Genomic DNA, 15,204 nt, shown 5'->3' with positions numbered 1-15,204 from the left:
GATGTATAACAACAACACAGGGAATATAAATTGACCAGCTAAGTAATCTGTTACTTCTGATTCAATTTCTTCTTGAAGATTTCCCTAAGAGGTTATCTAACATTGGAAAAAATGAAGGTAATCAAATACTACCAGCTGCACTTGAATCTTCCAACACAAAAATAATTATTTTGCTGTGGCCTAAAATTAAACTAATTAATTTAAAAAAAACGACACTTCAAGTGCGATAGAAGCTTGTACAGTTGCTAGAAGGACAAAGCCACTTGCCTTGGGGTTTCTGCAGAGGATGCATTTTGGCCAGTGGAGTTTTGGTTTTGGGCTTCCTTCCAGTTTGATGGATACATTGCGCCGGGCTGATGTGCTGCAGTTCCCCACATGCTTCCAACACTGGATTTGAGTCAATGTGACGTTTGATTTGAAAAGGAGAGCAAGGGCAACCTGAAGGAGGGAGGGGAAAAAAGCATTTATTTCATTCTATTAATCCTGAAGAAAAATTGTGCTACTTTTAGAAGCATATCAGTCACCTAATCTCCTGAGGAAAGAGAGGGGAGTGGGAGAAAGATATCTTCGAAGTTATTACAACCTATATATCCAGCCTTAACGATCATCTAGCTGATGATAATCAAACTGGCTGACTGATAAGACGGAGTTTCGGTAATCAAATCTCCAATTAATTAATTATTTATTCAGTAAGGACACTCAAAATAAAAGAGTAAATATAGAATATAAAAAACATTTCAAAAGGATTTTTCCAACCAAACAGAAACACAAGTGCATCAGTATAGAATATCATGTTATTTAGGAACATACAACTAAGTTATGGTGAATTACAAACGTGTCTGCATGGGAAGAACGGTATAATCACCATTCCTTCAGGATATGTAACCATTCAAGCTGCATTTTACTGCTATTGATTATTTCTTCTCTAATAAAATACTAACATTCTTTCAAAAGGCTCTGGTTTGGAAGATGCCATTAAGATAAAATGCAGTGGCAAAATAGAGAAAGAAGTGTTTGTTTGTGTTTTAATTTAATATTCTTGATTCATTTGTGTGGGAACTGTGGAAATAAACCTATATATCCACTTTCACATAGTGGATGCTGCATTGTTTTATTTGGTTTGGGATTTTTTTGGATTTGTGGCAAGCCCACAGCTTTACTAGTATGTCATAAGAAGGTAAAAAAAGAGTGTAAAAAGGACTGTGGTTTAAAACTGCTGCAATGGAACACAGTAATAAACATGCTTCCAGCAGTATTGAGAAATGCAAAACATATCAAATGTACCAATCTGAATGCTAATTAATGAAAAAAAATGGCAAACATTCTTTCCATAGTCCCATTTTAAAGCAGACTAGCTGAAATAACCTGCATCCTGTAGAAAGGATTCATCTAAATGTGAAACACCAATGTTTGCCTTCCTGTGATGTGTTCAAGAATATGGCATTAGCTTCACAAATGCAGCCTAGTCTTGGCAAGATCTATATTAAGATCAAAAAACTGATCTGACAAGTACCTCTATCCTCATCAGCTAAATTATCCTGAGTTTATACTAATAGTATTAAATAAGGATGTGACCTTCTGAATAAAACCTATGAGCCATCCATTCAGCCTGGGGAGATGAGTTGAAGGCTTAAAATGCAGAAACTCCCACAGAGATGCACATTTTTGTTTTTTTAACAGTACAGTCAATTTTGCTGACAAAAATCAAGTCAGCTGGCACAAGTACTGATCTCTGCCACCCAAATATACAACTCTGGAACTCCTCGGTATGGCTGACAGTTGCTGCCATTGAAGCTTCATTACCATTTCTAGCACAAAATCTGCTTTTCAGCAGATTTGAGACCAGCTATTAAAATATCCTTCCAGCTGAAACCAGGAATTTACAAGTCCTAGGCTTTATTCAAATATAATCTTACTTATCAGGGAAAGGTAATGAAAATGGAAGTAGATTATTAGAGCAGATTAATAGATTATTGCAAACACATCATCATAGGAAGAGCTTATTGCAGATGCCTCAGCTCTGGGTATCAAGATATCCCTCTGACAGCAACAGTGAGAGCAGTGCTGCAGCAGTATGACTTTTTAGGGGAAGGACCAAGACTTTCTCCTTATTAACAGTAGCTCAACACAGCAAGAAATTAAACTGAACGTAAGGGGAAAGCTCTAATTCAAGAAAATGAAAAGGGAAGAAAAGAGAGCTCAGTGTTTCAGCAGGTATTCACCAGTGCCTGTGTCTGGAAGACAATCCAACAATGCTGTATATTCCTAAAAATTACTTTAACAATCCAGTTCATCAGTGGACAAATCTCTGTACCTCCAACAGCTATAGGAGAGATCAGAAGACACCTCCAACCATGCTATGTTGTTTGATCAGAGAAGCGTTGTCTGTCTTTGGGTTCCACAACCCAGGGGTATCTTCACTTGGGCATCCTAAGCTGAGCCCAGCTACTCTTATGCTGACTTGGGTTAAGGTACTGGTTGCCCTAACATTCCCCATTCCTCTTCAACTAATGCCACAAAAAAGGACTATATTGTTGGTACCATTTTGTAAAGTTTCAAAAGGAATTAAAGTCCAATTCTTTTCTTTTTTCTACTGAGATTCACTGTTGGGAAAGCAGGTCTGACCATCTTTCTTAGTGACAAAAATTAGAGCTTGTGCTCACTTGTTTGCTTTCAAGTGCATGGCACCACCAGACACCTCTTTTATCCCTGGAGTAAAAGCTCTTACAACCTGCTTATACTACTGAAAAGTAGAGCATTTTGATGCATATTTGATGAATCTACATAGAAGTTCTTCTCTTCTAGTGCATAAGCTTATCAAACAACCAAGGCATGAAACCCTCCAAAAGTATGTACTCGACAAACACGTCCATCTTGCCCAAAACAAGCTCTGAACTTGGTGCCAAATGCTCAAGAATTGTGGTCAGAGGCATCTTCAGAGTAAATACTTAGCAAAGCCTTATGTTACTTCCCATTAAACAAAACTAATGAAAAAAAATCAAATTTTCATACTAATGAAAATACTAATGAAAAAAAAACCCAACCAAAAAACGCCAAAAAATCCACAAAAAACCCCCAAACCAACACCAAACCAACAACCCAGAAACCAACCAACCCCCCCAAAAAACACCAACAAAACAGAACATCTAAAACCTCAGTATTTTGTATCATCTTACACAGCATATCCAGGTTACTGCTGAAAATATATCACTGCTCACCTACTGCCCACACCCAATCTACACATTTATTGATGCAAAAAATACGTGGGTACAGAGAAAATAAAATTGGTAAGTAGTTGGAAAAAAGAGGAACTTGGAAAGCCACAAGTGCCTTAAACACCAAATGTAGTGTTGGCTCTAAATCAAGACAAATATGCATGGGTGAAACCACAGAAGTGGCTTTCATTCTTTTTTATTCAACTGAAGCCAGGATGGCTCTCTCTATTCATCTCTGATGTGGCCCCAAGGGGTGCTTTTTGCACACAAGACAAAAATCCACTTTCCTTACATGTTTTTTCAAGTGCTTTATTATTTGTGAGAACAAGATTTACTGGATTATTTCACATGGAATTCTCTGAAAGAAAAACCCACTGTCTGCTGGGCACACTCCAGGGTGCTTCTGGGAATGGAGGAGAGGGAAAACATAAATAAGATCCAGTCATAGCCCCCAGAGCCACACCAAAATGTCTGTGGCTCTCCCAGACACTTCCAGAGGTGGGAGGAGGCAATGGGACCCCCATCAACTGCCTTCCTGCACCCACCTGCAGGACCCAAGGTAGAAATCACCTTCTCTTTGCTGTCCGGTCCAGTGCTGGATTTGTGAGAACCTTCCCCAGACCAGATTAGTCATAATTGCCATGGAAGCACTTGGGATGTGCACTGATATAAGCAAATTGATAAAAAGTGGTTATCTCTGTCGAAATCTTATAAAAAGCTACTGCTAATAAACTGTTATTCCCAGAGATCCTGGCTGATGCTGACTTCACATCTGATCCCTGGTTATCTGTGACAGCTCCAGACAGAAAGTCACGACCTGCCCAGACATGGACATGCCAGCACCTCCAAGCACACATAACTGGCAGAGCTTTAACAGCCCGAGCAAGCACTTCCAAACAACTTACATTTTGCTGTGAAACTCACTTTTGTTAAGCGCAGTCCTTGTGTCTCTAATGTGTTTTAGTATATATACTTCATGACTTGTTTGTAATTCTACTCACCTGAATAACACTGCTTACAATTTCTCTGTCCAAAACCAATCCAAACAGAAAATGGAAAAGACAGTGTTTTCCAGAGATATTTGTTTGCACTCGATTAATAAAATAGTATGTATTTAAGGCTCTAGTGGAAGGTGTCCCTGCCCCTGGCAGGGGTTGGGTCCTTTCCAACCCAAACCACTCTGAGAGCCCATGATACATTTTTCTATTGGACTAAAATAAAACATGAGGATTTGGGGTGTTCCACTGAGTGTAACAGTAAAGAGACCAGTAGAATCCAAGATGCTAAATGTCAGGCTTTCTCCGGCTTTTTTCCCCATGCACAAGCCAGATTTAGATATTATGCCTGGCACCTAGGCCCCAGTTAGCAGCGTTCAAAAATTACCCCAGTTTAAAATAAAAAATACCTTCGAGGCCTATGACAGCAGCAAGAACCTGTAATGTTAAGACAAGCTACTGGTATGGCACATCCAATGTTTGCTGCTGTGACAGAAGGAGTTCTCATGCAGCCCTTTTTTAGAGGAAGAGAGCTCTGCAGTATTCTGCTGGCAAAAGAAGTAAGCCCATACCTCATCTGGCCAGCCCATCTCCTACTCCTCCGTGAGGTATGGAGAACGTGCAAGGAGTAACGAGCAACAGGGAGGATAAATACTGGACCAACAGAAAAAGGCTCTGCAGGCTAGACATGCTGGAAAGACATTGATAAAAAACACCTACTTGTGAAGTTTGCTTTCACCAAGAATTAGTGTCGCTGGGGGATTTCTCCTTCCATCTAGAGTGATGGAGAGAAGGTTTAGATTGGATATCAGGAAGAATTTCTTCACTGAGAAGGTGCTCAGGCATTGGAACAGGCTGCCCAGGGAAGTCGTCACCATCCCTGCAAGTGTTCACACACCATGTAGATGAGGCCTTCAGTGCCATGGGGTAGTGGTGGCCATGGCCAGTGCTGGGGAACGGTTGGACTGGATAGGCTTAAAGGTCTTTCCAAAATAGTTGATTCTATGATCCAAAATAGTTGATTCTATGATTCTATGGATATGACTTTGAATGCTCACTCAAGGGAGGTTTGTCCAGGGGCAGTTCTTAAGCCCTCTGTCATGCCCAAACCTGGACCCCAGGAGAGGGGACGCTCTGCCCAGGGCTCCCAGCTGCCCCACAGGCAGCGTGACCCTAGGCCATGAAGCCCCTGCTCCTCCTTGGGCAATTTTCCCTGCCATCTGGAGGGAAGAGAAAACACTGACTGATCAAACAGTGGAAGGGCTTTCCTACTCCTGCCATGACTGCTATCACCCACTGCTGTCACCCACAGCTCTGGGAGTTTCCAGTTTCCTAATTCTTTGGTGATTTAGGCTCTCTGCTACATCAGAGAATCATAGAATAGTTAAGGTTGGAAAGGATCTTAAGATCATCCAGTTCCAACCACCCTGCCATGGCCAGGGGCACCTCACACTAAACCATGTCACCCAACGCTTCATCCAACCTGGTCTTGAACACTGCCAGGGATGGAGCATTCACAACCTCCCTGAAAAACCCATTCCAGTACCTCACCACCCTAACAGTAAAGAATTTCTTCCTTATATCCAATCTAAACCTCTGCTATTTAAGTTTTAACCCGTTACCCCTTGTCCTATTACTACAATCCCTAATGAATTACTACAGTCCCTGAAGTAAACAGCTCCAAAAGGCTGTGTAATGTGACCCAGGTCCCATTCTAAGCATGGGAAGACATTAGAATTCTCTAAGCATCCAAAGTGCATCTTCAAGCATCTGAAAGTGAAACTGGCTGTTGCATCCACAAATGCATCCAGTAATGCTGTCTCCATTTCTAATGCTGTTCTGTAATATGCATCACACACATTAAAGGGAAAGCAATCATAACCAGTCTGATTAAAAACTTGCCTGAAGGAAAATGCACAGAGACAAATGGACTACAATCTCTGTAATGCTAAAAGACATTTTTGCAGCTAACAGGAATCTGGACAACTAAAGATGTTGACCCGATTTTAAAATAACAACAAACCCCTCAGCTGTTGACAGGTAGCGCTATTTCAAAAGCTATTTCTTGCCTAACCATTTTAACAGCCATCTTATCAGGAATGTAGCTCTTCCCAGAGTCTGGCTATAAACCAAGCATACACCATGTACCTCTAATCTCTGTCAACAGGCTTCATTATGTCCAGCTCAAGCATTCCTGTCTTTTCAACTGAAACATCCACTTGAGAATTTCCTAATGCTGTTACTGACATTGAAGTTCTCCCTTCCTTCATCTCTTCCTCCTTAATAAAAGCCTTTCAGAAGGGAGAGCCTGTTCTTGCAGCAGAAACCTACTTTGGTAGAAAGCAAAGGGCTTCAAGGTCATAGCTGATGTCTGTATTCAAATAAAAAAGCAAACTGCTAAGAGGAACTCTGACACGAAATAAAAGGTGCTGATTATGCCTCCCTTGTGTCAGCAGGAATCTGGTGAGTAGTATAATGCTCTGTCCTTCATGCTCAGGCTGTGCTGCAGACACAGCTAAGTAAGGCCATCTTTCAGAAGCTACAGCACTTACTGTACTGTAGCGAAACCCAGTGCCCACAGCCTCACCTGCCATATGCTGCAATGAAATTATCCCATGGAGCCAGCTCTAGCAATGGCACAAAGCTATCCTGCTTGTTACAATGAGTTATAAACCACTCAACACTATTCCCAGTGGTCAAGGACCAAAAGCTCTGGAACCTCTGTTTTTCCTCTCCAATTCCATGATGCCCTGCACTGGACTAGCGCCTAATCCCCTGCTGCTGAGCAGAACAGGGGCAAAGCCTTTCCCATCCTGCCACCAGGCATACAGGTTGCCCAGAGAAGCCCATTGCTGGCAGTGCTCAGGGCCAGGTTGGATGGAGCTTGGAGCAAGCTGCTGTAGTGGAAGGTGTCCCTACCCATGGCGAGGGGCTGGAACTGGATGAGCTTTAGAGACCCTTCCAACCAAATCAGTCTGTGGTTCCATGCACTTCTTTTCCCTCTTATGCTGCTTCATTAACTCCAGTGTTTTCCTTCAATCCACTTAAAAAACTCCCCTCTTCCTCATGCCCATGGCCCATAAACCCCCTGAGGCGTGTAAAGCAGCGCATGCTGGGGCAGTACACATACCCTCCTATCAAACCCACCTCAATGACAGTGTAACCATGTCACTTCACCTGACAACTATTTTTCTGTCATTCCAAAATGTCAACCTCAATAAAAAGAATGACAGCTTTAAGAAACAAGACACAACCAGGAAAACACCTATGTTCAAAAGTGGGTGAGAATCCAGCACGGACTGTAATTCTAGATCAAAAGAGAGACATATTACTTACATGTGTTTGAGCAGAGACCCCCACTTTTTTTCTCATTTGCTCAAGCTGTAAGACAACTAAGAATAAGGGTGACCAGCTCATGCTGCAGCTCTCATTTCATGGCTTAAAATACCATGCTCACAGGAACTGACCCCCCCATCCCACTTCCGACCATCAGTGCGGTTGTGTGACTCAAAGAACAGAAATGTGGCAAACGCAGGCAGAAGAGCTTTACTGAGCACAAGTTGCAGGATGTTGCAGCGAGTCTGCAGAAAAACTTTCTCTAGTTTTATGTTTCACACGTCTGAAATGCAACATATAGGATGTGGATGGCTTGGAAGCTTGAATCTCTCTGAAGCAGAAGAGAAATTTGGATCTCTTTTAAAAGCTTTCTGCTTGGTTTAGCATTATATGCAAGAACAGCCAGTAACAGCAGCATCATGCCACAGAAACAAAACAAACTGGAAAACGCCACTTCTCAGCACTCAGACTCTCAGGCTGCTTCCCAGCCTCTCTGGGGAATGAAGGGCCCTGGTACAACCATATGTAACCTCCCCAGAAAGGTTAGACTGGGTTATCTAAACAGCTTTCTGAAAGTAAAGGCACTAAATCTGCTATGAAACAGCCACAGAAGTGACAATAAATGCAATTCAGGAGGCTGGTTAAAAGGTTTCCATCAGAAGTCCTGAAAATTTTCCACACTTCCTTCCTCCTCCTGCTCTCCCAGCAGAATCCTACCATGGGAAACCATCAAGGAAGAAACAAAATGTAGATTTTTCAAGTTAAATGCTTCATTTCAGGGCAAGCGCCATCCTTGGGGAGCTGCAGGAGGGCAACTGGTCTGTGTCCTCACGAGAAGTCCACACAGCCTGCAAAGCACCCCAGGTTGTTTAATCTGAGGAGGCCTGTGAGGAACTTGATAAATTCAGTTTAACACACATGCAACACCACAGAAGTATCTCCAGAAAGAAAAAAGAGATTTTTCACAGAAAGAACCAAATAGCTAAAATAAACAGATCTGTGCATATAAAGCACAAGGAGCAGGTTCCGCAGACCTACAGTAGCAGGACTTGGGATTTTGAGATTTACTGTGCTTTTATCCTGTTCTACTTTCAAATGCCTTCACTGAGGATGTTTCTTTTAACAGACATTTCCATAGTGTCCCAAGGGGCACTACTAAACATCACTGCCATAGTATCTTCCATAAACTTACACCAAGACTTCACACCTTTAACTTGCTTTTAAAGCAAGTTCCTGCACATTAATCCAAGTAATTCAAGGCTACACTTTACAGGCACATACCTTATGCCGCTCATCATCTGATTCAGAACTTGCATACACTCGAGAAACAAGTTTTTGGCTCTTTTTCTGTTCTTCTCAAAACTAGACCAAAGGCCTGTCATACCACTGAGCAGTGCTCCTAGCAATGAGCTTTCCACATACAGCCATGCCGCACTCCCATGTGGGAAAGCCGCAAGTGGAGCTAGCTGCACAGCCTTCACTGAAATTAAGGGTATTTGTCTGACCACTGACTGCTTCACTATTGTCTTTAGAGGGGAATGAGGTTTCACTGTTAATTCAGGTGAGACTGGACTGAGAGCAGCCCTGAGGAGAAGGACTCAGGGGGTACTGATTGACAAGAAGCTCCCCATGACCCGGCTTCAGTGTGAGTTTGACCCCAGAACCCCCGTGTGCTGGGCTGCACCCCCGGAGCGTGAGCAGCAGCTCAGGGAGGGGATCCTGCCCCTCTGCTGTGCTCTGGGGAGACCTCCCCTGCAGCCCTGATCCAGCTCTGGGGCAGCAGCACAAGAGGGACGTGGAGCTGTTGGAGAGAGGCCAGAGGAGGCCATGGAGATGCTGCGAGGGCTGGAGCAGCTCTGCTCTGGAGCCAGGCTGAGAGAGCTGGGCTGGGGCAGCCTGGGCAAGAGAAGGCTCCTGAAGGGGAGACCTGAGAGCAGCTCCAGTGCCTAAAGGGGCTGCAGGAGACCTAGAGAGGGGCTTTGGACAAGGGCCTGTAGGGACACACCAAGGGGAATGGCTTTAACCTGCCAGAACAGGGGAGACTGAGATGAGCTCTTAGGCAGAAGTTCTTCCCTGTGAGGGTGTTGAGGTGCTGGCACAGGGTGCCCAGAGAAGCTGTGGCTGCCCCATCCCTGGCAGTGTTCAAGGCCAGGTTGGACACAGGGGCTTGGAGCAAGCTGCTCTAGTGGAAGGTGTCCCTGCCCGTGGCAGGGGTTGGAACTGGATGAGCTTTAAGGGCCCTTCCAACCCAAACCAGTCTGGGATTCTGGGATTCATAACTCTTTCTAGCGCTTCTCTGTTTTTACACACTCCTTTCATGCTGTGTCTGTATCTCTTATTACAATCTCTTTTTTATTGCCCCATCCAGAACAACATCTAACCCAGATCTTGTGCAATGCCATTCAAACCCTCCTCTGCCTCTGAGATATTTCACACCTGATTGTGCAGCCAGGTATTAATCCACAACTGTTATAAAGAATTCATCCCAGAATTTTAATGATTCTTTTAATCTAATTTTATTTCCTGTAAGGAATTAGCTTTTCCTCAGACATACATTAGCCTTTTTCTCAAAATAGTCAAGCATACTTCTTGTCCCACTCAACGCTGCCTGGACAGTTCTCATTTTCCATCCTGCATGTAAATTAACAAACCTCACTCCCCACACCCATTTGTCCAGCAAGAACTACTGGTGATACTGTTACTTCAGTACAGAAGGCAGGATTGCATCTGCCAGCATGAGTTCTCTTACCTCCCAGGACTGCTGGGTGCAGTTTGGTCACTAGGGTTTCTCCCTCAGGTATGGGTTAGCTGGGAAACTGCTATTAAAAATGGGCTATAGAATTTATTTCTAAGTATTTGCTCTAAATTTATAAGTATGTATGTGTATAAAATTTATATACATTTATACAATATAGAACAGTCAGGAGAGGATCTCTGAGCCATGGAAATTATGAACTTCACATCTAAGTATGTATTAGAGCAGAACATAGATGTGTAAACCAAATTTCTTTATACTTACTATGTGACAAGGTAAAGAAAAGACAAGCATGTCTTAGAAACCCTGCTGCTAGAAAGTCATTACACACAACCTCACACTGGGCACAGGAAAAAATAACCCAGACAACAAACCTAAGCAGCATTCTTGGTTTTGGCTTGTCATGTTTCTCTGACTACAGCTGGCCACCACACCACCCACAGCAACACAAACCAAGGACTCTCAAAAGATCATTCAGATATTCCACATTCCCACCAGAGTGGGAATGACAGCATTTGCTGAGGTGTGATCAGTTCCACTTGCTGCCAACAGGGAAAATTCAAACTACTTTTCCAGGAGGAAAAGGTAGAATCCATCATTAACTGCATGGAAGGCCATTTTCCCTAGCCAAAAAAAGTATTTATTATTATTTTCTAGCAGGCTGCCAAGCCAATTGTCACCAGATAACAAGGCAAAAGGAGAAGAACAGCAGCTGAAAGGGAGGTAAGACCAGCTCCCAACCCCAGTGATTCCAAAGGGGCTGCAGAATCAGAAGTAGCAACCAGAAAAACCATACTAAGAACAGAATGAAAATACACTCACATATATGGAAAACAAGAAAGAAACCAGAGTCAAGCACCACATAACACACTCTCCACCAGAATAAAAACATGTACACTAAAGCTCAAAACAGAAACATTTTCTTTTTTTGCATGAACAGGATATGTTGCTGCAGCCAACAGCCACTTACCCGTGTCTCCTCAGGTTATGAGTAACACTAAAAAAGCTGTTCCTTTTAAAGCAAACCAAGTCCTCTGTACCATCCACATGGACACTGAGGTCAGGACTGGCTGCACTGCACAGCCCCTAAAGGCTCTTCAGTGGCTAATAAACCTCTAAGTGAATTTAATTCAAACTTTGCTGGAGTTTGGGTGGGGGGCGATAAACTTTATGTTTGGGGGGCTTTTTTTTTAAGTAGTTATGTGCTTTCTGTTCCTGCTATCTGAGGTATCATAACGAACTACAGTCAGTGACCTGACTGATAGCACTGCTAAAATCCATACTTTGCCACATATCCAAGTGGCAATCCTCAAGGTCCTCCTTTCATTTTGTGACAAATCTGAACCAAAGTAATTCTTTTTTGTTTGGTTGGGTTGTTTTTGTGGGATTTTTTTTGTTTGCTTGTTTTTTATGTGGTTTTTTTTTTGTTCTGCTTATATTCTGTACCCCTCTAGATAATATCAGTCTGCCCTTAGCTCTTATTTCCACAGCGCCTGACACAGGTGCCCAGCAGCAACCTTTGCAGTACAACAGCATTTCTATCACATCTCAGAACTTGGACACATCTTACTAGATCTGGTCCTGAACTTTGGCAATATAATTTAAAGCCTCCAGTGACATTCATAGGCAGGGGGCAAAGGAAACATTTCCAGTTTTAAAAAAACATGTTTAATGTCTCACTCTAGTGCTGGAGACTGTTCAGGGGTAAGCAGATCCTTGAATTTAGCTATAGTTTTCTTAGCATTTACATGCAGCCTGCTTTCCACATAGGCACAGAGCAAACATTGAAGGATACTGAACACCAAGTCTCCATAACTGGAAGGAGGAGTTATAAACCTTCATGATTTAACAAAATAAAAGGGGCAAGCTATGAAAACCTCATTTTTCTGGAGGAAGCATTTAGCTGACTTTTCCCCCTGAAATGGCACCACTGAATAACTCTATCCTAAAATAATAAGCACAGTAACTTTCCATGACACCAGGATCAAAGGTAAGGGAAAAAAAACCCAACCCTGAGACTCCTCCATCTAGTAAGGAAAGCAGGTTATATGTATAAACACTGTGGCATAAAGCATGACAAAGCAAAGGAGAAGCAGCCTGGGGCAGATGTCAGCCAGTGTGACATTGTAAGTGACAAGAGCCCTGCTCATGACATACACCAGGAGATCCGGCCATCAAGTGGGGCTGTCAAATGATGTTCCTCTACAACAGAAAGGTGGGCAGGAAGAGAAGAGCAGCCAGGCTCATCTCCTTGGTACACACAGGTCTTATTTTGACATTCTGAAGTGCAAAGCAACTTGTTTAACTTCAGATTTCAGACTTCATTCCTGCAGCAGGCAAGGCTGCTACTGGAAGCCCAGCTGAAGTTGTTGCAGGTGCCTAATTTAGCAGATAAAGGGAGAACTGGATTTTCATTCATATCTTTCATTACCTTTATAATGAAACCCAGCATTCAGTAACTCATCAACCTTGGTTTGCTTCAGTTTTCTCTTTGGCAGAAAGATTCACTGAGGATGGAAGATAATAAACCCTCATTTATTCCTGATTTCTTACTACAAAAAAAATGTAGTGGTATTATACAGTATTGGGCAGACAACAGAGGACACTGACTCACAGGCTGAGTCTCTCATACCACCACTGCAGGGTCCTGCAGCAGAGCACCAGAATGAATGCACACAGCCTGTGTGGTTTAAAACCCCACCTCAGTTTCCCGCACATACCTCAGTCTCCCGCAGCACCACACACCCCTTTCCCCCTGCTCCCCACTCCCGGAGGGATGGGGAGGAGAACCAAAGGAATGTAACTCCCACGGGTTGAGATAAAAACCAATCCAGTAATCAAGGTATAACACAAATCACTACTGCCACCACTAATAAAAACAATGATAGAGGAAATAAACAAGGAGAAAGAATACGATACTACCCGCCGAAATGAGCCCAATCTGTAAGAGAGCTAACTCCTCCCCTTCCGGCCAACTTCCAGTTACCTCCCAGAGCATGACGTGCTGTGGTATGGAATACCTCCTTGACTAGCCCAGGCCAGGTGTCCTGTCTCTCCCTCCTCCCAGCTTCCCCTCCTCCCTGGCAGAGCATGAACTCAGAAAAGGCCTTGGACAAAACCAAACATTTGAGCAGTAACTCAAAACATACGCACCACCAGCAACCGCTCCCAGCCTGAAAGTCAAAACACAGCACTGCACCAGCTACCAAGAATGAGAAAAAATGACTGCTACTGCTGAACACATGACATATACCCAGTGCAAAAGGACAGAATTAACACAGGTGCAAGATACAGATGGTAGGACTAATGGTGCAGGTTTTCTACTGTACTTAACCTCCTCCAAGTGGATTCCTCCCACTCTGCTCCCTCAACCAGACATCACATGATTCTTGGTTATAGAAGGGTTTTGTCAGGTCAATAAACAGACCCACCTCTGCATTGATTCAGCTCATCCCATACACAGGGAAGGGGTGTGAAAGCAGACTGTGCTCAGATGGAAGCCAGCAAAACCACAGGCTGCACAAAGTGGAACTGGGCTACATGACATCTCCCACTGTAGGAGAACAGGTAAAACCACTATTCTGACAAGACCCTGGGAACTATATGGTCTACAGCAACTCAACTGGCCACTAAGCAGAAGCACCACGTCACAATTATTTTTACCTAACAGCATGTAAAAAAAAATCCTCCTTGCTCTTCAATAAAAGACTTTCACTGGCCATTGACAGTACTGAAAGAAGTATCCAAAGACTGATATTTTCCATTCTTCTTAAAACCAAAGTCACCTTTACAAGCAAAATAACCAGTTTCATCTTCCCACCTTCTCAGACCATGGCATTTTGGCTAGTTGTTCAATAAATCTAACCCAAGATTAAACCAAGTCAAAACCAGCTTGTCGTTAACAACCAAAGAGGTTGAAACCTTCAGTCTTTTCAACAATGTGCTTTGTCCAGACCTCTATAATTCTTTTGGCAAGGGTTTTTTAATGCCACATTTGCATTTAAAGGGGAAATGGAACTTAACTGATCCCACGCTTAAATGAAAATGCTCAACTTTGGTTTCCTTTTGGAACTTGCAAATGCAAAAACTTTTCTGAGGGGGGAAGAGGGACAAAGAACAACAGCCCTATAAAAGCAGGATTCAGTTTTTAAAATTAATTGTTAATTTATCAACCATGGTGAATCCTTCACTTTTTTGGAACAGGGAAACACCTTGTAAGTTGAAAAGAATTTTTGGACCTCAGATACAGTTCTTCATGGCTGTGCGTATGCCAACACTCCCCCTGTACTGGGAAAGGCTAAGAAGACCAGTTACAATGCAATGTAGCTCCAGGTTGTTCCTACTAAAATACGACAAATTAATGTGACCCTATTCTGTAGGACTGAAGTCTTTCCTTTCCTCACTTAGAAATGGAAAAAATTAGCATGGGAGAAAAAAAAACACAACCAATGATTTGATTTCAGGTGAGTATAGGTGAGCTTTTCAATCACTGTTGCTACCATCAGATAAAGTAAAAAAAGTAATTTCAATCTCCAGGACTCTTAAGTACAGAATGCTGTATTGCTATCTTCGCTGCCTGTGTGTCCTATCCCCACTGCAATTTTATATATCTACAGGGATTTCTTTTGGTTTGGATTTTGTTACAGCACTAGGCTTGGCTCAAACCTTGGAAATAAGATGGGGGTTTGTTTTGTTGTTTGTGGTTGCCTTTTTCCACGTTCACAACTTTCAAGTTTTTGACTCTAGCATTTACTGTATGTTTCCTAACTTTAATGATCTTGAAAGCCTTGAAGGTATGTAACCACAAAAAATGTATAATGTAACTTCATCAGATACTTACTTCTTGTTCCCAGCACTGATTTCGCCTATTGTTTTGATCCTCTGGCTCAAATGGAATCTCTTC

The 15,204-nt window shown here is 42.8% G+C and overlaps 1 protein-coding gene across 9 annotated transcripts in view; it reads right to left on the bottom strand.

Annotated features, from left to right (window-relative positions):
• The window catches only part of FGD3 (FYVE, RhoGEF and PH domain containing 3), a 114,741-nt gene that overhangs the window by 56,271 nt on the left and 43,266 nt on the right, over window positions 1-15,204 (bottom strand). For all 9 annotated transcript variants that reach the window (XR_004080597.1, XR_004080599.1, XR_004080598.1 and 6 more), the window contains exon 2: window positions 268-438. Coding sequence is in view for 6 of the 9 variants with exons in the window: in XM_005149353.3 (XP_005149410.2) it covers window positions 268-438 (171 nt within the window). In the remaining 3 variants the exon portion in view is untranslated. The remainder of the gene's footprint in view (window positions 1-267; window positions 439-15,204) is intronic.

The sequence above is a fragment of the Melopsittacus undulatus genome, chromosome 9 (genome assembly GCF_012275295.1).
Source record: "Melopsittacus undulatus isolate bMelUnd1 chromosome 9, bMelUnd1.mat.Z, whole genome shotgun sequence".
In the NCBI taxonomy this organism is placed as follows: domain Eukaryota; kingdom Metazoa; phylum Chordata; class Aves; order Psittaciformes; family Psittaculidae; genus Melopsittacus; species Melopsittacus undulatus.
This window is presented reverse-complemented; position numbering and strand designations above follow the sequence as displayed.